The sequence below is a fragment of the Euprymna scolopes genome, chromosome 45 (assembly GCF_053919585.1).
Source record: "Euprymna scolopes isolate OS-2025 chromosome 45, ASM5391958v1, whole genome shotgun sequence".
Classification (NCBI taxonomy): Eukaryota; Metazoa; Mollusca; class Cephalopoda; order Sepiida; family Sepiolidae; genus Euprymna; species Euprymna scolopes.
In genome coordinates this window covers 65,320,600-65,345,720 of record NC_136526.1, presented here as the reverse complement: position 1 = coordinate 65,345,720, position 25,121 = coordinate 65,320,600, and the positions used below count along the sequence as shown (strand labels likewise).

The 25,121-nt window shown below is 35.0% G+C and overlaps 1 protein-coding gene across 2 annotated transcripts in view; it reads left to right on the top strand.

The window, feature by feature from the left end:
* The first annotated feature begins 6,610 nt into the window (after positions 1–6,610).
* LOC145269851 (calcium-independent protein kinase C-like) overlaps positions 6,611–25,121 on the top strand; it is a 323,130-nt gene continuing 304,619 nt past the window's right edge. Inside the window, exon 1 of one of the 2 annotated variants that reach the window (XM_080125580.1) lies at positions 6,611–7,536. In XM_080125580.1, the coding sequence (XP_079981706.1) occupies positions 7,207–7,536 (330 nt within the window). In that variant the 5' untranslated portion in view covers positions 6,611–7,206. The remainder of the gene's footprint in view (positions 7,537–25,121) is intronic. The other variant, XM_080125579.1, reaches the window with a different exon arrangement.

The following is a 25,121-nucleotide window of genomic DNA, read 5'->3' as shown; positions in this document are numbered from 1 at the left end:
TTATATAACATCAGCCAATAATTTAAAAAAAAAATTAATTTAAAAAAGGAACATAGAAAAATAATTAAATTAAAAAATGGTAAAATTTATACAAACATTTACAATAGAAATGTACGGATGCTTGTCGGGTGGGGAGAGAAGAAAGAAACCCAGCACCCCTCCTTCCTTTTAATTACATGACGTCATTCTCAAACAGCTTTTTGACTGTCTCAGATTTTAGGCCTCCGTATATTCCGTATTTCAAAAAGAATGGTTTGTTGTGGTTTTGTGAACTGCAAAAACACTCGGTTTTGGGTCTAATTCAGCTATTTTTTGTGCAAACAACGTGTTTTTTTGGGAGGGAGGGGTTAAATTCAATATCTTAGGATTTTACTTTACTAATTATCTTTGAAATAGACCCAGAAAACTAATATTTATCTTTTAAAGGATTTTTACAATGAATTTAACTTCAAAATTTAGCTGAATTGGTTAGTTCACCATGAAAACATTTTTCATAACTTTTTTTTTTTTCATATGTACAAATATTTTTTTCCTTTTATAGATTAAATATAGTCCTTAATCTTTCAAATACAATCAAAAAGTATTCGGATACCTACAAAAAAAATTATGATAAATCGGCTTTCAAAACTATGTCCCCCTATCCTTATTTGTTTATTTTTGCCCGTACATAATATCTACTTACCTGGGATGTTAGAAGCACTTAAATATTACTATATATATATATATATATATATATATATATATATATATATATATATATATATATATATATATATATGTATGTATATGTATATATATATGTATGTATGTATATGTATATATATATATATGTATGTATATGTATATATATATATATGTATGTATATGTATATATATATATATGTATATATATATGTATATATATATATGTATATATATATGTATATATATATATGTATATGTATATATATATGTATATATATATGTATATATATATATGTTTATATATATATATATATATATATATATATATATATATATATATTTATTACTGTCATTTAAAAAATAAAATTAAAAACCACTTAAAAAGATGAACAATAAAAACGAAGCAGTAAATTGTCTATGGCAACATAGCGGAGTGGATTAGGGTGCTGGACTGAAATACATAAGGTGTAAGGTTCGAATCCTACCAACAGTCAAGCTACGCTGATGAGGAGTAGGACTCCGAAACACGCGTGTCTATAGATTACTGTTTTTAAAAATAATAAATAAATACTACGTCCAAATAAAAAATGGGCAATATTCTAAGAAAAACACCGGTTCTCTGAGGCGGAGACATAAACATTACTATTGTTTAAAAAATCAAAACAAAAACCACTTATATATATATATATATATATATATATATATATATATATATATATATATATATATATATATATAGAGAGAGAGAGAGAGAGAGAGAGAGAGAGAGAGAGAGAATTACGATCTTTATAGTAAAAAAAAAAAACCCTTCGCCATATTTCTTTGGGAACACGTGATATAATGACAAGGGAAGTAACCCAGTTATATTAAAAACAAGACCGCACAATTTACCAAAAACTTAGCAATAGTTACATGCTAATTACCTGCCCTTGGAACTCTCCAGTGTTTTAATTTTTTTAAACCACACATTTTAGTTTTGCATAATTTCGTCAAAAAATGTTCTTTTAATAATTTCTTCTACCTCATCGCTTTTAGTGGATTTTTTTTTTTTATATATTAATTACTGTAAAATGAATATTAAGTAAAGACCATTGGTTTGGCTTGAAATTAAATAATAAAAAATTTCGAATTTCGCTTTTATAATGTAGTTGCACCAAACAACAAGCGGTGTCAAGCAAAAACGTTCCCGTTAGACATTTTTTCCGTTTCTAATGCGTGAGTTTGTAATCCTTAGCTCCTTTAGTAAAACAGTAAAACACACCTCATATTTATTTAGCACTTATCAAAAATTATAATAACTTAAACAAAATAGGGAAGGGGGGATGTATTAAATTGAAATCATTAAAACCGTAAACGGTGTCAACCGAAAATGCCTCCATTAACTTTTAGTCCGTTTTCTTAGAGTGTGCTAACTGCCACCCTTAACCACTATATATATATATATATATATATATATATATATATATATATATATATATATATATAATTTATAAAAATATGTACTAATAAAGACAGTCTTTAAAAATCTTTACCAATATACTTCTAGTCATCCTTTTAAAGCTGGTTGTTCAATTTCTCCCCTTATTTTTCTACTGAACCCCTCCCCCATGAAGTGAGTGAAATTAACGTTCTTTATTTATTGTCATGTCTTTGCACATAGAAATACGTCTTTGATTTCTTCTTATCTTTTCTTTTCTTTCTTTTTTATAGCTTTAAGGGACTAATACACGATTCGCAACACCTCCCTTTTCCCTCCCCCATCAAAAAAAAAAAAAAAAAAATCGCGAAAAAATATATTTGCTTATATATAATATCCTTCTCAAAAAAAAATAAATAAATAAAATAAGATTACAAAAGAAAGAAAGAAAAGAAAGGGCAATAAAATTGAAAAAGAAAGAAAGAAATATACCGCATTTTTTTATTTATTTATTTATTTTTTTTAATTTGTTGCTCTAAAAACATTCCCACCCTAGCAAAAAAAAAAAAATAAATGAGAAACACGCTTGTTTCCTCATTTTGGCGGTAGCCACTTGTCCGTACTCTAGAAAACAATTCAATATCTATTTTTATTTGAAATAAATCATTTTGGTACGTAATATTATTATTATTATTATACTACTATAGCCGTAAAAACCGAAAACATTTTCGCAAAAATAAACATTTTAGATTCTTCTTGTAAGCCATTTTCTTTTTACTCGTTAAAAAAAAAAGCGTGTGAACTGTACATCGACCTTAAAAAATGTAAATAAATTCAAATGATTCTTTATCTTAAAAAAAAGAGAGAGGGGAACAAGGAAGGATCTTGTTTAGAAAAAGAGAAGGAAGGAAGGATTCTTCCTTGATGTTATTCGAAAGAAAGAAAAAAAAAGCAGGAAGGAGTGAAACTAGTTGGTATAGCTGATGTATTTGCATTAAGAAGGAGAAAATAGCTATTCTTCGAATTGGGAAAGATGTCTGGATTTTTACACAACTGACATCATCGTCCCCCCACCCCCAAATAAGAAAGAAAGAAAGAAAGAAAAATAATAAAATAATCCTCCAAGGAACACCTGAAAGAAAGGAAATCCGCAGAAATAATAAAACCCGGAATGGATTTAAAAACAAGTGCCCGTTTAAAAGGCAAATCGTTTTGACGCAACTTTTTTTTTTTTTTTTTTGTGTTGTTTGCTCCGGTTCAGCATCTCGCCGAAGAAATTGCAACGCGCATAAGAGAAAAAGAAAGAGAGAGAAAAAAAGGAAATCTGTTTTAAAAATATATTTAAAAACAAAAAAAAAACAAAAAAAATATTAAAAAAAAAAAATCGCCGTAAGCAACACACTTGCTTAAAAAAGGGGAAAATTGTGCGAAAAAAAAAGAAAGAAAAAAATCTTTTAAATGGAATTTAAATTATTTCTTGGGGAAACGAGAGATGAGATTGTTCTCTGCTCGGTGTGCGCGCGCGTGCGTGAGTAGGATGTATTATTTGGCAAACTAATGTCCGTTTTGTTAGCTTGTCCTTGTAGCAATAAATGGATTAAATAGTTAAGGGTTACTACCCCCTTTTTTTTTTTTTTTTTTTAAATCTTTTTAATTTACTGTTTGTTTTCGTCATTAAATCTAGAAATAACAGCTAACACCTCCCAATAAAAAGGATACATTTTTTATATATTTTCCTTTTTACGGAATTAAACAAAAATATTGTTGCTTATTTATATTCTGCGTTTTGATAATATCAAAATATTCTAGTTCTCTTTTAAAACTGCTGTAATACCAATAATAATCGCAAGCAAAAGTATTTTATTTAAACAAAATTTTCCTTTTTATAATGTTATCGTTTTTTTTCTTTTTATCGAATTCCTTTGCGTAATTTTTTCCAATTAAGCAAAAAATTCACTTTTTGTTTTTGCAGTTTTTTTCGAATTAAACAAACAAAAAAGGTCCTTATAATTAGTATTACCAGAAAGTCAAATCAATTATTTTCTCTTCCTTGTGATTTTTTTCACTATAAATTGGTTCTTGTTAATTTTTCACTATAAATTGGTTCTTGCTAAAATTATTAAATTCAATGCGAGACTAGTCGTTTTCCAAATCTTTTTACGCGACAAATCTATGAAAAAAATATCATTTTCGAATTTTAGCTAAATGCATATGATATAATTAATTATCCTCAAGAATTCGACAATATTTCTGTCACCCCCCCCCCCCAAGAAAACATTAATATGTGTAAATCATTTGTGAATATTTTAAATGGATTTTTTTAAGTCTTAAAAAGACAGGATGCAATTTAGGATGCAAATGGAAGAATAACTTGTTCATAAGACGATGCAATCCAGAACTTTCTAGAAACTACGCATCATCAATCAGTATTATTTATTTATTTTTAATAATTAAAATACATATATATATATATTTTGGTAAGAAATTGTTGTTGAATTAAAGTAATTGAAAATCAAATTAGAGAATAATCGCCATGACATAAGCATTCTTATTGATGCAAAAATCGCATGACATTTAAATATATACTAAGTATATATATATATATGCATGACATTTAAATATATACTAAGTATATATATATAGACATATATAGGTATTTATTATTATTATTATTATTATTATTATTATAAGTGGAAGAATAAACTAATGTTATGTTCTAAAACATTATTTGGAGATTCTTTGAGTAAACCATGTTGGAAACTCTGCGAGTTATTTCATATGCAGGGTCGTTATAACTTCAGATGCAAGAACCATATCTAGTTCTTCTCTAAGTGGCGGGGCGGTCACTTCTCAACAGGTGAAGAAGCTGAGTCGAACCACAAATAAAAATAAAAGAGAAAACAAGAAACAAAAAAAACATTAGAGACATTATTGACAAAGCAAGAACTAGAATTCTTGGCAAGTTACAAATAATATAGGTGTGCTTAGGTTCAGTTGCAACTTATATTGCAGATTTCATACCGATGTCCCAGTGCCTAGTTGCTGCTTCATAGGCAGCGAACTGTTTCTTGAATTGGAGGTATACGCTAGAAATAAAATTGGAATATCTATTTCTAAGATAAGGGCGAGTGCGAGCGGGTTAGGCATTGTAGCGAGTTATATACCGTTCGTGTTTTATACGTGTATACATACACACATACACATGTATATATAAAAATATGTCTAAATGACAGGTTTCAGGGTGAACTATTTATTTATTTTAAAAGATAGTATTAACGCTCCACGCGACAATATATTTTTATTTTACGTAGGTGATAGGTAATATTTAGAAACATGTTAACGTGTATATACTTGTTTTAAAGTTTTATAGCTGTTGGTTTTGATGTCAGATAGAGTTTAAACCATTATATTTTAACATTGTTTAACAAACTATTATTGTTTCATTTATATATATAAAAAAAATTCTATTTAAATATATATATATATATACAAATATGTTTGTGTAATTTTTAAAGAGAATATTGCAACTGGTGTCAAATTTAACCTTTGTTTTTTTTTTTTAATATATATAAAACTATTTTATCACTAAAAAGAGGAGATTTTAATGTAAAAAAAATCTATATTTGCAATATATTTTTGGAATTAAAAAGAACCCCACAAAACAAGTGTATAGAAATTTTGAAGATGTTTTCTGCTGTGATAATATTGATTCCGATAAATTATAAAGACTTATAGAGAGAGGGTGCCGTTTAACGAGAGTGTCAGTCAGAGTAGACACTTTCAGACGGAGTGGCGGAGAGACGAAAAGAATAAGATCCTAATGAGAAGGTAGGAGGAGAAGGAGGACGGTCGAGAGGAAGAAAGAGTAAGACTAAAAAGGAATAGCAAAAAAGAGATAGCTTTAAAAAAAACTTCTGATATTAATATATTTATTTTTCAGATAAGATATAATAATTTATTAAAATTAAATAAATTAATAATCTAAAAAAATATTTGATGTGATTTTTTGTGGTAATAGGCAAGGATATAGACAGTAGAGGGAGGAGAAAAACGTTCCTATATTAAAAGAAAAACATTCTTTATTGTAAAAGAGAATAAATATTTTAAATTTTGATAAATGATAAATAAAAAATAAAACATTGCAAACCGGTTCTAATTTTGAAAATGTTTACTGTAAATAAATGCATATATTGTCAGGAGGGAAAGTAAGAGGGAGAGACAGTATGCTTAAGTAGAGGGTGGTTTTCGTTGAAAAGATTTTACAAAGAGAGGGTAAATAGGGAACGGTGAGAGGTAACTATTTAAATAATAAGGTAGGAGGAGAGGCCGGAAGCTTTACTTTTTAGGGGTGAGCTCGGAGAGGCGAGTAAGAGGTTTTGGTGAGGTTTACACAGAGTGGGAGGGATATAACGTTATAGAGACTAAGAGTTATAGAAGGAGGGGGAATAAAGAAGTGGTATGGCTTTATAGAGAGGCGGTGAAGAGGAGTAGAGGTGAAAGAAAAGGAGTGATATTCAAAGTTAAAAAGAAGGAAGAGGAACTGATAAGTCGAAAGAGATAGAGAAAGAGAGATAGAAAGGTATAAAGAGAGAACGTAAGGACGATAGAAGCAGATAGTCTTCTTCCTTTTTTTTTTTTTTTTTTAAATAATTTTATTTATTTTTGAAACCTAGAGAGGGGGAGGCTGTCCAGTGAAGGGAGCACTCTTCCATTAGAGGATGATATTAAGCACCAAAATGGAATTAGTATAACCGAACGACGACTTTATCATCATCATCATTATCATCATCATCGCCATCATCATTATCATCAGCATCATCACACATAGAGAAGGGGAGAGTGAAAGATACTGGAAGATCGTTTAGAAACCTAGAATATCTATTTAGAAAAAGGTGTGTGTTTATATATACGTGATGGGTTTATAAACACGTATATACAGACAAGTGTGCGTGCACGCGCACACGCGCGCGTGTGTGTGTGTGTGTATCTATATATATAGATAGATAGATAAATATATATATATGTATGTGTCTATATGTATGTATGTATGTATGTGTACATATGTATGTGTATATATCGCTCTGTCTATGTAACACCGAAAAAAAATGGTCTACTTTAGCGGTTCTCTCAAACTAGCCGTGATAGAAGCGCGCGATCTACGGCCGACCGACTTCGCAACTCGGCACCAGATGAATAAAAACATCACACAGATCGACCCTTACATTTCGATCGACATCGACGACGTGCCCATCGCCCGGACGACGTCGAAATCCAAGACCAACCGACCGGTGTGGAACGAGCACTTCCAGACGGAGGTCCACAACGGCCAAATTATCGGAATCACCGTTTTCCACGATGCAGCTATCCCGCCGGACGAGTTCGTCGCTAACGTCTTCCTACCTTTGGAGGAATTTAAACTCAATCCAGAAAGCTGGGTAAGAACCGATTTCAAAAAAAAAAAAAAAAAAAAAAAAAAAAGTGCTTACGCAGGGAAGGTACCGTACTAATATTCTTTTGATAGCATTTTCAATCCAAATTCAAGCTTTACGGTATCATCAAATTGTTAGGTGAAATTACAGAATAGTTACAAAACATCCTTCCCATGTTAAGAATGGCTTTCTGAATAGTAACGCTATTGGGTACCTGAACGAGACCCCCCCCCATAATTTTAACCGGTATTCTATTTTACTACCCACGCCGCCAGCATAGTATAAACATCCATAACCTTCCCATGTTAAGAACGGCTTTCGGAATAAACACACCCTAACCTGGAAAACTAGTTACTAAAACATACTATAAAAATTATAGAAGAGGAATTCTCGTTCAAGTCCGCCAATAACGTTATTATTTCAGAGCGGTAACATAGATGATGATGCACAAGTACAAAATAAATCGCCCTTCCCTTCCCATGTTAAGAATGGCTTTCTCAATCGTGCTATTTTGTTTCAGAACGTTACCTTCTCTGCACAAGTACCAAAAAACGACCACAACAAACACAAACCCATTCAGCTCACACGTTGCTATCCCCCTTACTCATTTAGAATTGAACCTAATTTCAAAACAAATGTACGGAGATTCTTTAATGGTGGTGGTGCGTGCGGCGGTGCGCTGGTGCGTGCGTACTCGTCACAGAACGAATAGGCCATATTCCAAAAATCACGTAAATTAATCAAGCAGTTTTGTTTTTTGTTTTGATATTTTTTATTTTATTTATTTATTTTTTTACGACCTGCTCCAGCGTAGTATAAACACCCACAACTACCCAATGTTAAGAACGGCTTTCGGAATAAACACCACACAACCTCTCCATGTTAAGAACGGTTTTCGAGATTGGGGGAGGGTATTCCGAAAGCCGTTCTTAACATGGGGAGGTTAGGATGTATATAATACGTCGTAAAAGTTTACCTTTTTTTTTTTTGAATAAAATTTTATAACCAAACGACGCGTTATATTTTGATCCCCTATGTTTTAAGACAACCCAATTAGAACTATCGAGATCAAAACCAGCCTTGTAATGGTTAATAATTTCATAATAATTTAAATTGCTAAAAATGATAAAATGATTGTGTATATACTATATATAACTACGTGATCAAATTACGTAATTTTTGGAATATGACCTCTTCGTTCTGTGACGTAAATAAAGACCTTAATTCAAATTAAAAAAAAAACAAAAACAGGTTTAATTCTAAATGAGTACCCGCAAAACAATATACATTAATCCGATCGGCAATCGATACCCGCTGTTTCACAGAAGTAGCACCGAGAATGTCGACTGAATCGTTTAAAGGCGAGAAACCGCTGGTATCGATGGCAGATTAAATTAATATAGTTTTATTTGTAATGAAATATTATGATTCTTACATAGGTAATACAGTACACCTGTTATTGCTCCATTACAGAACATGGTTATCTTCACGATTACTGTTTCCTTTCCAGTTCCGGTTTCTCTTTTGTTTGTAATTGATTCTTTACGGTGTCTTGTTTATTAAGTAAGGTGAAAATTGTTAGGTGAAAGTAGAGAATAGATGAAGGAAACCCGAACCCTTCCCTAGTTAAAACAAACTTTGGTACTTGTACAGTTTAGTGAAGACATTAAAAAAATGAAAATATCGAAAAAAGGTTATATTGTACGTATCTGTTTTGAACTGTAGATCTCCGAAAAAAAAAAATTTCATTTAATTTGATCGAGTAGTTTTTATTTTACAGCAGAAAAACACGTTTTAATGAGAGCGTGTTGAAGTCAGCCATTATGAAATTTGTTGAACACGCCACGGGGAGATAACTCCAGTTAAAGCGCCAGCACTCCCTCCCCATCTTTATTACTAGCTTTTCTTCCTAAAAATCGAACCTTTTGCTCGGTATCATAAATTGTTTTTCGCTGTAAAATAAAAACTACTTGATGAAATTAAATGAAATTTGTTTTTTCAGAGAACTTCATTCCATAACAGATACGTACAATATAACTTTTTTAAAAAATATTTTCATTTTTTAATGTCTTGACTAAACTGTATAAGCGCCCAAACGTTTCTAAATAATAGGATGTTATTTAGGAAAAAAAAAATCTTTTACATGGGGAGTGGCAACCGGAAGTAAAATGGAAACGGCCATCGTACAGATAATCCAAAAATAGTAGTATATTATAAAGGAAGTATGATTTTTATATATACCTTTTTTTTTCTTTTTTTTTTTTTTACCTACATATATGTATTCTTTCAGAATGTTTTTAGTCGGTGGCCTGGGGAAGCTAGACTTAAAAAAAAATGTGGTAGTTGAAACATGTATGCACACATGTAGCCCCACCCATGAACTTTTCTACTTAAATACTACTCTGCTTGTTATTGAGCACTGTCTTATGAACATCCTAGGTTCATGATAATGAGACCTATGCACCAACAACCCTACAAACGCTATAAAACGTCTGAATCGTTATTGTTCTATTTTTAAACAGTATTTCGGGAGAACACCTCCTTTTCAAGTAAAATTGAGGACAGAAAAAAGCGTTTTATCTCGAAATATTGTTTAGAAATATAATAACCTCTTAACATCATGTTACCGTTGTTTTTTGCTTTTTTAATGTCTATTTCAGAAACTGCATTGGAATATTTATGTAGTCTGCAGGTTAAACACAAGATCAGATAGTTTTCGCAAAGTGACGTGCACTAAATGCTTGAGCAGCTCTGGCGGCTTTACCCAGTAGGGAAGACTCAGTCGATAGGTGGATTTTCTTTAAAAAAATAATAATGCCAATTTTCATAACACAGATAGAGAGAGGTAAACACGAACATTAATCTAGTTGGGTGTGACCTACGTACATAGAAGGCCTTCCACTAAAGTCAAGTAATCTGCTTACGTCACAGAATAAAGTACAGTGGTTAGGCGACAGACGGCTATTACGAGGATCGTTATTTTCTGTTTCAATTCTCAGTGCTTGTTAAGATAGAGTCGACGGATCGACTTTTTTAAAATATGTTGTTTTTAGCAGAAACGACAATACTTACTTGTCATGTCGAAAATAGTAATACATTCTAAAATTACGAAAATTCATATTTATAGGTAACGGAAATTTGGGGGAAATCGCATTTTCTCTAAATGAAAACACCTTGAGGATTGCGAATAGAGGGGACATATTTATCGCTTATTTTGAAATATGGACGGAATACCTAAATAAATATTTTAGTTTTTTTCACTTTATTTTACGAAGTTTCCTTTTTAATCCCTTGTACATTCTGTCCTTTATTAATCACTTTTTCGTTTAAAGGCGGCCCCTCCTCGTCCGCGAAATAGGCAAGATGGCCACGATTGATCTTGTTAAAATTTGATTTTTCTCTGTAAAAAAAAAAAAAAAAAAAAAACCTACTTTATCCAATTAAGTGGAATTTTTTTTATAAGAACTTAACTCCATAACGGGTACGTACAATATAATTTTTTCCCAGTATTTTCATTTTTTCAATGTCTTGATTAAACTGAACAAATGCCTAAAAGTGTATTTGATTTTTAATTTTAAAATGCACCCGTTTTTAAATAATCCTCGTAATAGTTGTCTCTCACCTAATCGTGGCCATTGTGCTTTATTCAGTGACGTCAACAAGTTACGTAACTTTAGTGGAACGGCCTTCTATTTGCGTAAGCCATGCGCGACTAAGTTAATATGCGTGATGACCGTTGTGTTTAGGAATTTTTGCCAAAAATGATTGATAATTTGTAATATTTTTTTTTTATTCCACAGAAAATTATGTTTTTTAGTGAATATTACAATATTTTATTTTTTACCTGCTTGAGGTCATACTATAAATCATATGCGATAAGTGTATCATTGGTAGTTTCTTAGGTGTAGCTGGACAGACAGACGACTATTTGGGCATTTTGCAGTATAGACAACAAACCGAAAATGTGGTCCAAAAAACCAATATATAACAAATAAATGGTATCAAAGACAAGATAAGTTACACTTCTACCTACCTGGATAATTATTTTGTGTTTTAACTTATTTTAAAGCGTCTATTAAGTTTGAAACGCAAGTAGTGCTGAGTGCTTCAGTTAAAACTAAAACAAAGAGCGTGACATGAGGCTGCTCCCCCTTTTGGAATCCCAAGAATCACTCAAAACTCGAAAATAAACCAATACTGATAGAAACTCACCTAATAAATGTCACGGTGATATTGGGGGATTATTATCAATTTTAATGGTGAATGTTCTGACGAACTACAAGTACTTGTGCCCCCTCGACGTAAATACCCCCAACAAACCTGACAAGCAGCTAAATCCCACCCCTACACAGTAGAAATCCCTAGGTGTAAGAAAGCTTTCTACTCTAATAGTTTCTTCCCCAGAACTGCTAGACTTTGGAACTCCCTTCCGGGTTCCTGTTTTCCCAACTGTACTGACATGCAGAAGTTCAAGTGTAATGTAAACAGACATCTTGCTGCTCAACTCCCTTCATAATATCTCTGCAAGTAATGTCCCTGATAGTAGCCTGTACTTCTAAGTGGCATTGTGCCGTATTTGGGGTGAAAATTGAATAATAAAAAAAAATTATTTTCGACTTCTGAGTGTTTATTGGGATTCCAAAGCGGCAACCTTGTGTCACTATCTTTGTTTTCGTTTTAACTCAGGCGTTCAGTCCTAATTGAGTCTGAAACTTAATAAATGCTTTAAAATAGGTTAAAAAACCAAAAACCTATCCAGGTAGGTAGAATCGTAACTTAGCTTGCCTTTGGTAACATTTATTTGTTATACATTTCTTTTTTGACTACAGTTTTGTTCTGTTGTCTATTGTAAAACATACCTGAATTTACTTATTCTACATTTAAGAAAAGTAACAATTGCTGTTATTAAATGTAAACGTTATTTGGTGTACTTTCTTTTTTTTTCTTTTTTTTTTTTTAGCCACTTTTTCATTGTGTGGTTTATTGTAAAACATACCAGAAAATTGAAACAAAAATGAAAGTAAAAATACAATACTCCCGGGCAGCGCCCAGTAGATGCAACAGCAACTATATAACTATATTTTTAATGCAAGTCTGCCCCCCCCCCATCACACATATCTTCTATATAAATAAAACAGCAGATATATGTGTGTCTGTCTGTGTGAAAATATTTAACTGATAAACTCTTTAACTACTGGTTACATAACACTGAAATTAACCGGAAACAGTAATCATACACAAAAGAGAGTTTATAACGAGTAAAATCTTTGTTTGGATGAATGACACGTACAGTTGAAATACAAAAATGTTCATTTCAACTTGCCGACGTATTTCTATTACTTTTGTGTATACGCAAATTCATTCATAGCCTGAAGTGGTTTGATTTTAAAACTTTCTTATCTATCTGTTGATAGCTTGAACGGTAGGGAACGCAACTAAATGTTTTGGTTTCGATTCTAGCTGATGGCACCCAAGTCTTTTTTTTATTTTTTAAACTTTTGAAATCAGTATTATATATATTAGGTACAATATAATTTTCCATAAAAAATTGGCTCTTTAATAACAAATACGAAAATTGCATGAATTAAATAGATTTAAATGTATTTTATGACCAGTCAAGACGGAGCGTCTCCCTCCCTCCGTTAGTTAATAACATGTGAATAATTTGCTTTACTTTACATATCGCTATCACGTACGAAGGCGTATATATGTATATATGCGTTTTCGGTCCCTACTCGGTCAAAAGAGGAAGAAATCCTCCTCAACTGAGACTATTTTTATAAACTTTTTGTCCTAAATTCAGAATCCCTCGCTTAGGAAGCCCCTCTGCATAAAAAAAAAAACTGATATTGTGTCTTGTGAGTATACTTCAAGTTTATTTTACTTCAGTTAAAGTTCTCAGAAATCAAGGGGCCCACAACCTGAGGGGCCCACAACCTGAGGGGCCCACAACCTGAGGGGCCCACAACCTGAGGGGCCCACAACCTGAGGGGCCTACAACCTGAGGGGCCCACAACCTGAGGGGCCCACAACCTGAGGGGCCCACAACCTGAGGGGCCTACAACCTGAGGGGCCCACAACCTGAGGGGCCCACAACCTGAGGGGCCCACAACCTGAGGGGCCCACAACCTGAGGGGCCCACAACCTGAGGGGCCTACAACCTGAGGGGCCCACAACCTGAGGGGCCTACAACCTGAGGGGCCCACAACCTGAGGGGCCTACAACCTGAGGCTAACACTTGAACTCTATATGAGATACATAGATATTCGAATGTTGCATTAAACGTCTTTATCTCTCAAGCACTGAGTTAGTAAAGAAATTGAGAACATAATTTTCTTCTCCCCAATTAACCATTTTCATATGTTGTAGTATATCTTTCGTTTTGGTCTCTTGGGCTTACTAGATTCCAGGACAAGAATTTATCTAGTCTAGTGGAGTATCCAGCTTCGTGCAGTTACTTGAGGTTATATCACTTCGTAAATGCTAATATGGGTTAGCCATAGAGAGGAGATCTTATTTGGGCTGCAAATACAATGTGATTTTGAATATTTAGTCAGGGTTTACTACTAGGGAAAATGTATTCACATGCCAGCTTATTCTGACAACCCCTGTACAGAGAAACTTTAGACACTTGAGGACAGTGTCTAGTAGGAATTGTGTGTTATTGGAAAATATGTTTCTTAAATTATATTTCACCTTTTATTTATACCAATCCTTCAATTTATGAAGCTCGATGAAACTACAGAGCATGATGACAAAAGTCTATATTCCAAATTTGAAGATGTTGACCATCTTACCTTTTATTCCCCCCCCCAAAAAAAAAAATTCAAAGAAGACGTAACAAATTGGAAAAATAATTGCAATAAATAATTTCAGATTTTGTAATAATGCTCATATGCCTTTATTTTCTTTTAAAGTTGACAAGTGCTTTTTCTTCTGATGAGTTAAGGTCGGAATAAATTCAAGAATTGACAAAGCAATGACATGAATAATTCTGCGCTGCGAAACAGGTGCTGTCAAAAATTGTGCATGTCAACCTACTTTAAGAAATAAACGGTAAGATGATCAACATCTTGAAATTTGGAATGTAGACATTTTGTCATTTATTCATTATATGCTCTGTAGTTACATAAAGCTTCATAAATTAAAGGATTGATATGAATAAAAAGGATGGAATACTGTTGCCATATCTGGGCAGGAGCTGCTAAAAACAGCCTATCCTGCCTTGACAGAGTACAAAATAGACTTTGTGGCTTAGTGGGGGATGCCCTTTTCTCTACCCTGCAACCTCTCTCCCACAGAAGAGACGTTGCGAGCCTATCCTTGTTTTATCGTTATTTCCATGGCAGGTGCTCGTCTGAATCCAATCTCTGGTCCCCCCTCGCCAATCTTTCACAAAAAACACCCGTCTAGCTGAATCCACTGTGAAAAATTTCCCCCACTCTATATCTGTGCCTAAATCAAAACGCAGATTCCATGAACAAAGCTTCTTTCTTAGAACTGCACGCCTGTGGAACTCTGTTCCGTCTGCCTGCTTCCCTCCGGACTACAACTTGGATGTGTTCAAGTCTAATGTTAACAAATTCCTAATGAACCGCCCCCTTAATTAAACACTTCATCAAATCTCCACACTAACGTAATGTACTCGCAATAACCCTTATCCCTGAGTGGCTTCCGGGCCTTGATAAGTGGTGATCACTGTGTAAAAAAAAAAAAAAAAAAAAAAAAAAGTGAAATATAATTGAATAAACATATTTCCTCATATATATATATATATATATATATTGAAAACATTGCCAGGGCCGCTGCGAAAAAGGTAGGCTCTCTCTACCGTGCTAGAAAACTACTGACACCTGAAAGTATCCTGTACCTCTATAAGGCCACCATTTGTCTATGTATGAAGTATTGCTGTCATATTTGGGCTGGTGCATCTGCTGCTAAACTCCCGCTCCTAGACAAGGTTCAAAAGAGAGTCGCAAATCTGATAGGCCCTGAACTGGCATCTAAGCTTCAGCCTCTGTCCCATTGACGAAACGTTGCATCCCTCTGCCTGTTCTACAAGTATTTTAATGGTGAATGCTCTGACGAACTGCAGACACTTGTGCCCCCACGACGTAAACACCCTTGAACAAACCCTACAGGCAGCTAAATCCCACCCCCACGCAGTAGAGATCCTTAGATGTAAAAGATCTTTCTACTCCAGTAGTTTCTTCCCCAGAACCGCTAGACTCTGGAATTCCATTCCAGGTCCCTGCTTCCCCAACTGTACTGACATGCAGAAGTTCAAGTGTAACGTGAATCGACATCTTGCTGCCCAAATCCCAACATAGTGCCCCAGTAGTTGCTGCCCCTGATAGTAGCCCCCCTACACCAAAGTGGCAATGTGCCTTGTTTGGGGTGAAAATGTAAAAAAAAAAACAAAAAAATAAAATATATATATTGATTACAGACTTCACTTTGTTATATGCAATATCGCTTGAACGTCTCTAGTTACTTGTAACTAGCTGACCAAAACATACTCATGAATGTGTAGCGACATATTAATGTTATGTGAAAGAATCACAGTAGATAGGACCTTGTGATTTTGTGAAAATCTATAATAGTATAGTGAGTAACGGGCAATCAGTAATTCCCCCACTATCCAACAACCAGAAGGTCGCTTGTACAGTAACCAAGAGGGCAGAACTGCTTGCTCGGCGATTTGCCTTCAAACTCCCTTCCAAATTTCCCTATGCGGACTGTAGCCACACATGATGATGTGAAAATCATCCCTTCTCATGTCTGCAATTTCATATAAAACTTAGACACCTCATAGGTGTATGGCTTGATCTCATCCCTGTTATACTAATTTAGAAATGCTCAGCTGAGCTAACCCCCATACTTTCCAAGCTCGACAATAAATGCCTTGCTGAATCTTGCTTTCCTAATAGCTGGAAGATGACCTCTGTGGTACCAGTGTATCAGAAATCTGGTAAAAGGACTGATATTCTCAATTTATCAACCTATCTGTCTATGACCCTCTCTTCGCTAAAATCTTTGAGACCGTAACCAAGCACTAGTTCTCCACCTCTCAAAAGCTATTCTTCTCATTGTCAATCGTTCTGCAGATATTTTAACAGTCATCTCTGAATGCATATACCATGCACGGAATAAGGTGGGCGAAGTCAGAGCTGTACCCTTGATATAGCCAAGGCCATAAACAAAGTCTGTCATGAAGGGTTGCTAATGAAAATTAAATTGTACGGTATAACTGGATGAATACTCAATATAATTAGATCTTTTTAGACAATAGGACCAGCCAGGTTGTCATCGATGGGCGTAAATCCAAACAACATAACATTAATGCGGGTTAGGGTTGTTATTCCTGACTATATTGTGTCCAAGATGAATATATTTGCTGATGATACAACGCTCTATAACATGCATGAGGGAAGAACGGATGTACACAAATGTAAGACAATGACTGAATCCTTAGAAAACGACCTCCAGACCGTAATGGAATGGGGCTGTAAATGGATTGTAACCACCGATATCCGTAACAAATGACACCTGAGAATTTTTCCTTTAAACTCCTCAGCTTAGCATTCACAAGAAATATGAGCTGCAACAAATACATTGAAGGTACATTTCTATTAGAAGTTGATGAAATTTCTTCAACCGATTGAAAAGTACAGAACCAAGTTCTGAAGATGGTGCACACAGTTTTGACCCTCAATGATATAATTAGGGCTACTTCCACATATATAAACCATTTGCCCGTGTATTGAGTACTTTTGTCACATTTGGGTTGGTGCATCTGCTGCTTGTCTCTCACTCCTGGACAGGGTTCAAAAGAAAGTCGCTAACCTGATAGGCCCTGAACTGTCATCTAGGCTTCAGCCTCTGTCCCATCGACAAGATGTTGCATCCCTCTGCCTGTTCTACAAATACTTTAATGGTGGATGCTCTGACGAACTGCAAACACTTGACACCCATCCTCGATGTGACTATCCCCGACAAACCTGACAAGCAACTAAGTCTCACCCTTTTACAGATGGGCTCTCTTTATCGTACTAGAACACTACTCACACCTGAGAGTATCCTGTACCACATCTGAAATGGTGCATCTACCACTAGTCTCTCTCTCTCTCTTGGCTAGGGTCAAAAAAAGATTCTTCAATCTAATAGGTCTCACTTTATCAACCAAGCTCCAACCCCTGTCCCATCACTGCAGTGTTGCATCTCTGTGCCTGATTTACAAATATTTTAATGGAATGTTCTCTGATGAACACCTTGCACTTGTGTCACCTCTCAATGTACATATCTCCGACAAACCTGCTTAATAGCAAAATCATACCCCTCCACTGTTGAGGTCCCCAAATGTTAGAAGGTTTTACATTCTAATAGCTTCTCTCGAACAGCTGGACTTTAGAATTCCCTTCCTGCTACCTTCTTCCTTGACTATACTGATATGCAGAAGTTTAAATGTAATGTAAACCAACATCTTGTTAATCTTTCCTAGGCATGGTCCAAAATAGTAGCCCCTTACGTCCAATTGCCAATGTGTCTTGTTAGGAGTGAACGTGAGTAAAAAACAAATAAAAAGTATATATCCATCCTCGGCAATCATTCGTGACGAGTATGATTGTTCTCCCGTTGGTGAGATTGGGTCTGGTCATCCGTAGGCCCTCAGATGGCCATGGAGGCCGATCCTTGATCTGCCGACTTTATTGCAGTGAGGACGTGTGGGTGGTCGACTGGGTAGTGGAAGAGACGAGAGGAGCTGTGTTGTTAGTAGATCTTTCCTTTCTCTGCTTCCTCCTATTTTCTGCAACTCTGTGTTGTTTCCGCAAGGTCCTCAGGATTGGATGGGAGGATCGACAAACAAAAGTAAGCGTTCTAAAGGAGGCCAACATACCTACCATCACCACAACCATCATCTGACACCAGCTGTGATGGACGGGCCATGTTATGCGCATGCTTGACAACCGCCTTCCAAAGCAAATGCTCTACGGTTAGCTAAAAGAGGGAAAGCGGCCCCAAGGAAGACCGAAAAAGAAATATAAGGACAACATAAAAACCCACCTGAGACACTTCAGCCTCATCATATGTGTTTCACTGTATTCATCCCAAACCAGGGATCAAACTTACAACTATATCTGGCTTACATATATATATATAGACCTTAGTTAACCTCTCATATTTTGGTACATCTTTTGAACCGGACGGAAACCAAACCTTTTCTATTAACCCTGACTTAACCATAACGGTGTTTGTCCGCTTCAATAGCTGTACTATTACCCATATTTCCTTTAAAAAGATTTTCATGAGGAGGCTTCATCAGTGTATAAAATATATATATATATATTTGCATATCTTATTTTTCTTTTATTAATATTATTGGAATCTTTTCTTTCTTCCTTGTACACATTTTTGTGAATTATTCCATGGATTTCTGCCTTTGGATTATTATGGACCATCTTCTTCCAATTACGGGATTTCCTTGGATTTTACTTGTACAAATGGAAATTCAATTAACTTTCTTGAAGTTTTACATTTGGATTTTACCGTCACTGGATTTTTTATCTTCCACCAGACTATTCATTAATGTGTAATCACCTTTCTCTTTACCATATTCCCTCTGCTTAACTTATTTTGTTTTCAAGTAAGATCTTTGACTTACTTGTTGTTTCATAAATACTTCTAATTTTTTTTTTTTTTGCTAATTCCTACCTTCTGATGAGAAGGAGAGTATTTCTTCGAAACTCCACGGATTAAGGACTATCCATTTATCTAGTGTTTCCTTTTCAGATTAAATATGTTTTTAACTCATTTCAAAGTGTTTATTAACATATTTTATTAACTGTTTGCTCATATATATATATATATATATATATATATATATATATATATATATATATATGTATATATATATATGTATATCTTTTGTGACGAGCATGCACAAAAGCGCACAAAAAGTATGATTTGTGCGTGCCTGCGCCGGGGATCGAACCTGGGACCGTTAGATTACAAAGACAAACGTTTGTGAGCGACACTCGCATTACTGCGACAATTGGGTTCGCCTGACAGCTATAAAAAGTCAAGCCGAAACAAAGAGTGCAAGTCGTTTCTTTTTTTTTTGGTCGGTCGACGGTTGAAAAGATCTAGCTTGTGAAAAGTATGACGTTTTCGAGAAGACAGAAGTCGAAAGAACTGATTCGTTCAACTTTGAAAAGAATTTCTGGTGTGTATATCGCTTAACACAAATTAATCAACTTTCTTCTCCCTCGTGCTGCGACATCTTTTCGATACTATTTTGTAACCAAGAGCGAAGGACCGCTTGAAGTATAAAAAATAAAAATATTAAATACAAAATGTAACATCGTTTTCATGCTTCAAAAAACCTTCATAACCTTTAAATCACTCTCTTAGAGGCATATGTGGACTTTTAACATTTTATATATATATATTGGGGAAAAATATGTTTATACAGTTATATTTCACCTTCTATTTATGAAGCTCAATTTAATTACGGAGCATATACTAATAAATTTACAAAAAATCTATATTCCAAATTTCAAAATGTTGTCTATCTTACCGTTTATTTCTTTAAGCATGTCAAAATGTTCAATTCTTGACAGCACGTTGGAAAATAATGTCAATTTTTTTAACGCGACCTATAAATGCTAGGATAGCAAGTTAGTCGATTGACAAAGCTTCTCCTAGCGAGACAAAATCGCATCACAAAGTTCAATCAATCTGGCGTCAAGTGAAAGAATCACGATGAAAATTGCAAGATTTGTGTCGACAATGAACTCTGGAGGAATTCGACTTTGTCCATTTTTTTTGCTCCAATAAGGAAACCTTCCAAGTATCCTTAGACAAACTAAAATAATCATTAGGCAAAGAAATGTGCTTTGAATCACCGAATATATATATCAAGTTCAAGCAGCCGCCAATAGCGTAATGGTTAGAAGCCTTGACTGCCGTATAAACGGTCGGGTTTCAATCCTGGCTTGAGGTAGTTGCCTGTCTAGCCGCACTGATGAGCTGTGAAACAGCGAAACAGTACTGTATGTGGATGACTATAGTGCTCCTCACCTTGAGTTGAGCATATTGAGAAGTGAAAAACGAATTACCATTAGCATATAAGCGACGCTCTTTGTGTAAACAAATCGAGCGGAGGTATTTCGGACGATATCAAAACATCGTTAAACTCGCTACTCGTTCAAGCAGCCGCCAATAGCGTAATGGTTAGAAGCCCTGACTGCCGTATAAACGGTCGGGTTTCAATCCTGGCTTGAGGTAGTTGCCTGTCTAGCCGCACTGATGAGCTGTGAAACAGCGAAACAGTACTGTATGTGGATGACTATAGTGCTCCTCACCTTGAGTTGAGCATATTGAGAAGTGAAAAACGAATTACCATTAGCATATAAGCGACGCTCTTTGTGTAAACAAATCGAGCGGAGGTATTTCGGACGATATCAAAACATCGTTAAACTCGCTACTCGTTCAAGCAGCCGCCAATAGCGTAATGGTTAGAAGCCTTGACTGCCGTATAAACGGTCGGGTTTCAATCCTGGCTTGAGGTAGTTGCCTGTCTAGCCGCACTGATGAGCTGTGAAACAGCGAAACAGTACTGTATGTGGATGACTATAGTGCTCCTCACCTTGAGTTGAGCATATTGAGAAGTGAAAAACGAATTACCATTAGCATATAAGCGACGCTCTTTGTGTAAACAAATCGAGCGGAGGTATTTCGGACGATATCAAAACATCGTTAAACTCGCTACTCGTTCAAGCAGCCGCCAATAGCGTAATGGTTAGAAGCCTTGACTGCCGTATAAACGGTCGGGTTTCAATCCTGGCTTGAGGTAGTTGCCTGTCTAGCCGCACTGATGAGCTGTGAAACAGCGAAACAGTACTGTATGTGGATGACTATAGTGCTCCTCACCTTGAGTTGAGCATATTGAGAAGTGAAAAACGAATTACCATTAGCATATAAGCGACGCTCTTTGTGTAAACAAATCGAGCGGAGGTATTTCGGACGATATCAAAACATCGTTAAACTCGCTACTCGTTCAAGCAGCCGCCAATAGCGTAATGGTTAGAAGCCTTGACTGCCGTATAAACGGTCGGGTTTCAATCCTGGCTTGAGGTAGTTGCCTGTCTAGCCGCACTGATGAGCTGTGAAACAGCGAAACAGTACTGTATGTGGATGACTATAGTGCTCCTCACCTTGAGTTGAGCATATTGAGAAGTGAAAAACGAATTACCATTAGCATATAAGCGACGCTCTTTGTGTAAACAAATCGAGCGGAGGTATTTCGGACGATATCAAAACATCGTTAAACTCGCTACTCGTTCAAGCAGCCGCCAATAGCGTAATGGTTAGAAGCCTTGACTGCCGTATAAACGGTCGGGTTTCAATCCTGGCTTGAGGTAGTTGCCTGTCTAGCCGCACTGATGAGCTGTGAAACAGCGAAACAGTACTGTATGTGGATGACTATAGTGCTCCTCACCTTGAGTTGAGCATATTGAGAAGTGAAAAACGAATTACCATTAGCATATAAGCGACGCTCTTTGTGTAAACAAATCGAGCGGAGGTATTTCGGACGATATCAAAACATCGTTAAACTCGCTACTCGTTCAAGCAGCCGCCAATAGCGTAATGGTTAGAAGCCTTGACTGCCGTATAAACGGTCGGGTTTCAATCCTGGCTTGAGGTAGTTGCCTGTCTAGCCGCACTGATGAGCTGTGAAACAGCGAAACAGTACTGTATGTGGATGACTATAGTGCTCCTCACCTTGAGTTGAGCATATTGAGAAGTGAAAAACGAATTACCATTAGCATATAAGCGACGCTCTTTGTGTAAACAAATCGAGCGGAGGTATTTCGGACGATATCAAAACATCGTTAAACTCGCTACTCGTTCAAGCAGCCGCCAATAGCGTAATGGTTAGAAGCCTTGACTGCCGTATAAACGGCTGGGTTTCAATCCTGGCTTGAGGTAGTTGCCTGTCTAGCCGCACTGATGAGCTGTGAAACAGCGAAACAGTACTGTATGTGGATGACTATATATATATATATATATATATATATATATATATATATATACTCGGGTTTTTTTATATTCAAAAGTAATGGACTAATGAATTCAACGAGGTTGTTAGATAGTGCTCAATAAAAAGAGCTGATAATACTTGTTTATTGTTATATAAACATGCTCACATCCCGCTGCTACAAATAGCCACTTGTTTCAATCAAACAACAGATATCATCAGGCAGCGACTTGACTATTCAAAAGTTCAAGAGAGATATGGGAAATATGTTTATTCAATTATATTTCACCTTTTATTTACAAAAATCCTTTAATTTCTGAAGTTCGATGTAACTCTAGAGCGTCCACAAGTAAGTAACAAAAAGTAATATTTCAAATTTCAAGATGTTGTCCATCTTACCGTTTATTTCTTCAAACATGTCAAAATTTTCAATTCTTGACAGCACCTGTTTCATAGCGCAGAATCATTCATATAATTATGTCGATTTTTAAAAATTTATTCCACCCTATACTCCTCAGAGGAAAAAGAACTCCTCAATTTTAAAAGAAAAAAAAGGAATATGGACACGATAACAAAATCCAAAAATCGGAAGAGAAGTTGCAATTGTTTTCTTTTAGTCATGCCATCTTTGCATCATCTATATATTAATACGATAGCGCGTTTGTTATTTTCTGTGTCACGCTTATATCCGGGTGCTTTAATTGTTATGTACTCCATTTCTTGTAATAAATGATTTTACCAAGAATTAAGTTTTGGTTTCAGCTGATGGCACTCAAGTTATATATATTAACATGTTTTATTAACTACTTGTTCTTATATATATATATATATATATATATATATATATATATATATATAAGTAGTTAATAAAACATGTTAAAAAACATTTTGAAAAAGAGTTAAAAACATATTTAATTTTAAAAAGGAAACACTAAATAAGATCTTGGGGGGGGGGGGGAATCCTGCTCCCGCAGTAAATAAATACATAAATAAAAGTTGACCTCATTAAGTACGGGCACCTGCCAATTCGTAATATTTAAATAAATTCAATCATGTTTCCGTTACTATTTCGTGGTGGCCCAGTGGTTAACGTCGCACGTTTTTTTTTCACACTTTAATTTCCAACTTCGACTCGAGGGTTCGGGTTCGATCCTTCATACTTACCTACCAAAACGTTTTTTTTTATTTTTACCCCCCCCCCCCAAACAAACAAACACCCGGGTGTTTTGATTTACCTAAAACCACACACACCTCCAAACACCCGGGCAACGCCGGGTACCCCCCCCCCCACTAGTAATATATAAGAATCAATAGAAAATTGACTTTATATATAGAGTATATATACAAAATCTGCAAGAATTAAAATATCATATTTAAGCGTATTTTACGACTGGGCTACACCGAGTGTCTTTGTTAACTTAGATAAATATTTTTGCAGTTTTAACAAAAGAGCTACAATAATATCAGAACGTCTCCATTTACGCTGTACATCTACAGAATGCCAACATCAATATATTACATGATTACATGTGAAAAGGTTTGCTGTGAAATTTCCACAGGTCCCGCTAGTATATATATATATATATATATATATATATATATATATATATACTTATGCAGAATACGGACCATGTTGAAATAATGTTATTATTTAGAAACCCATTCTTAACATATGGAGGAGAGGGTGTTTTGTAAGTATTCTGTACGTTCACCTAACCTTAATGAACAAGATATAATGGAATTGGTCCCCTGATTTATCAGAGAGGTACCTATGTTTTCAGTGGCATCTGTGCGTCCTTTATTCCGGACGATTGCCAGATAACCGTTCATTAGTTTTTCCTGAAATTTTGCCATAAATTGTATTTCATTAAATAGATATGCACAATAAAAATTTTTTTTTTTTTTTTTTTTTTTGCGAAAATCCTGTTGCATCCCCAGGGACTCAAAAGTGGTCAAGAATGCCCCAAAATTGCCAAAAATGACACGTTTTGCCTCATAACTTTTGATCCATCCATTAAATTTTTCTGAAACTTGACCAAAATGTGGAGCCCATTGTTCTTAATATAAATCCAGTATGGGTGACCCTGGCAAAATTCTGGTTTGTGTCCCCGGGGACTTTTAGTTCTAAAAATGCCTCTTTTTGTGGCTCTTTTTTTATATTTCTCAACAAAAACTTGATATGTCTGACTATATAGTGTTTTTTTTCACGGTGGTCAAGTCAAATATATGTGTTAAGGCCTGGAACTGCACCATTATCCATTTACACTTACACGTTCTCAAGGGCTCGAGGTCAAAAATGCCCCAAAATGACACTTTTTGCCCCATAACGTTTTCTCCATCCATTAGATTTTCCTGAAACTTGTCCAAAATGTGGAGGCCATTTTTCTTAATATAAATTCAGTCAGGGTGACCTTGGCAAAATTCTGGTTCGCATCCCTCTGGGACTTTTAGTGCAAAAAAAAACATGCTTTTTTGGAGCTCTTTTTTCATATTACTCAAAAACTTGATATTTATGTCTATATAGTGGTTTTCCATGGTGCTGAATTCAAAT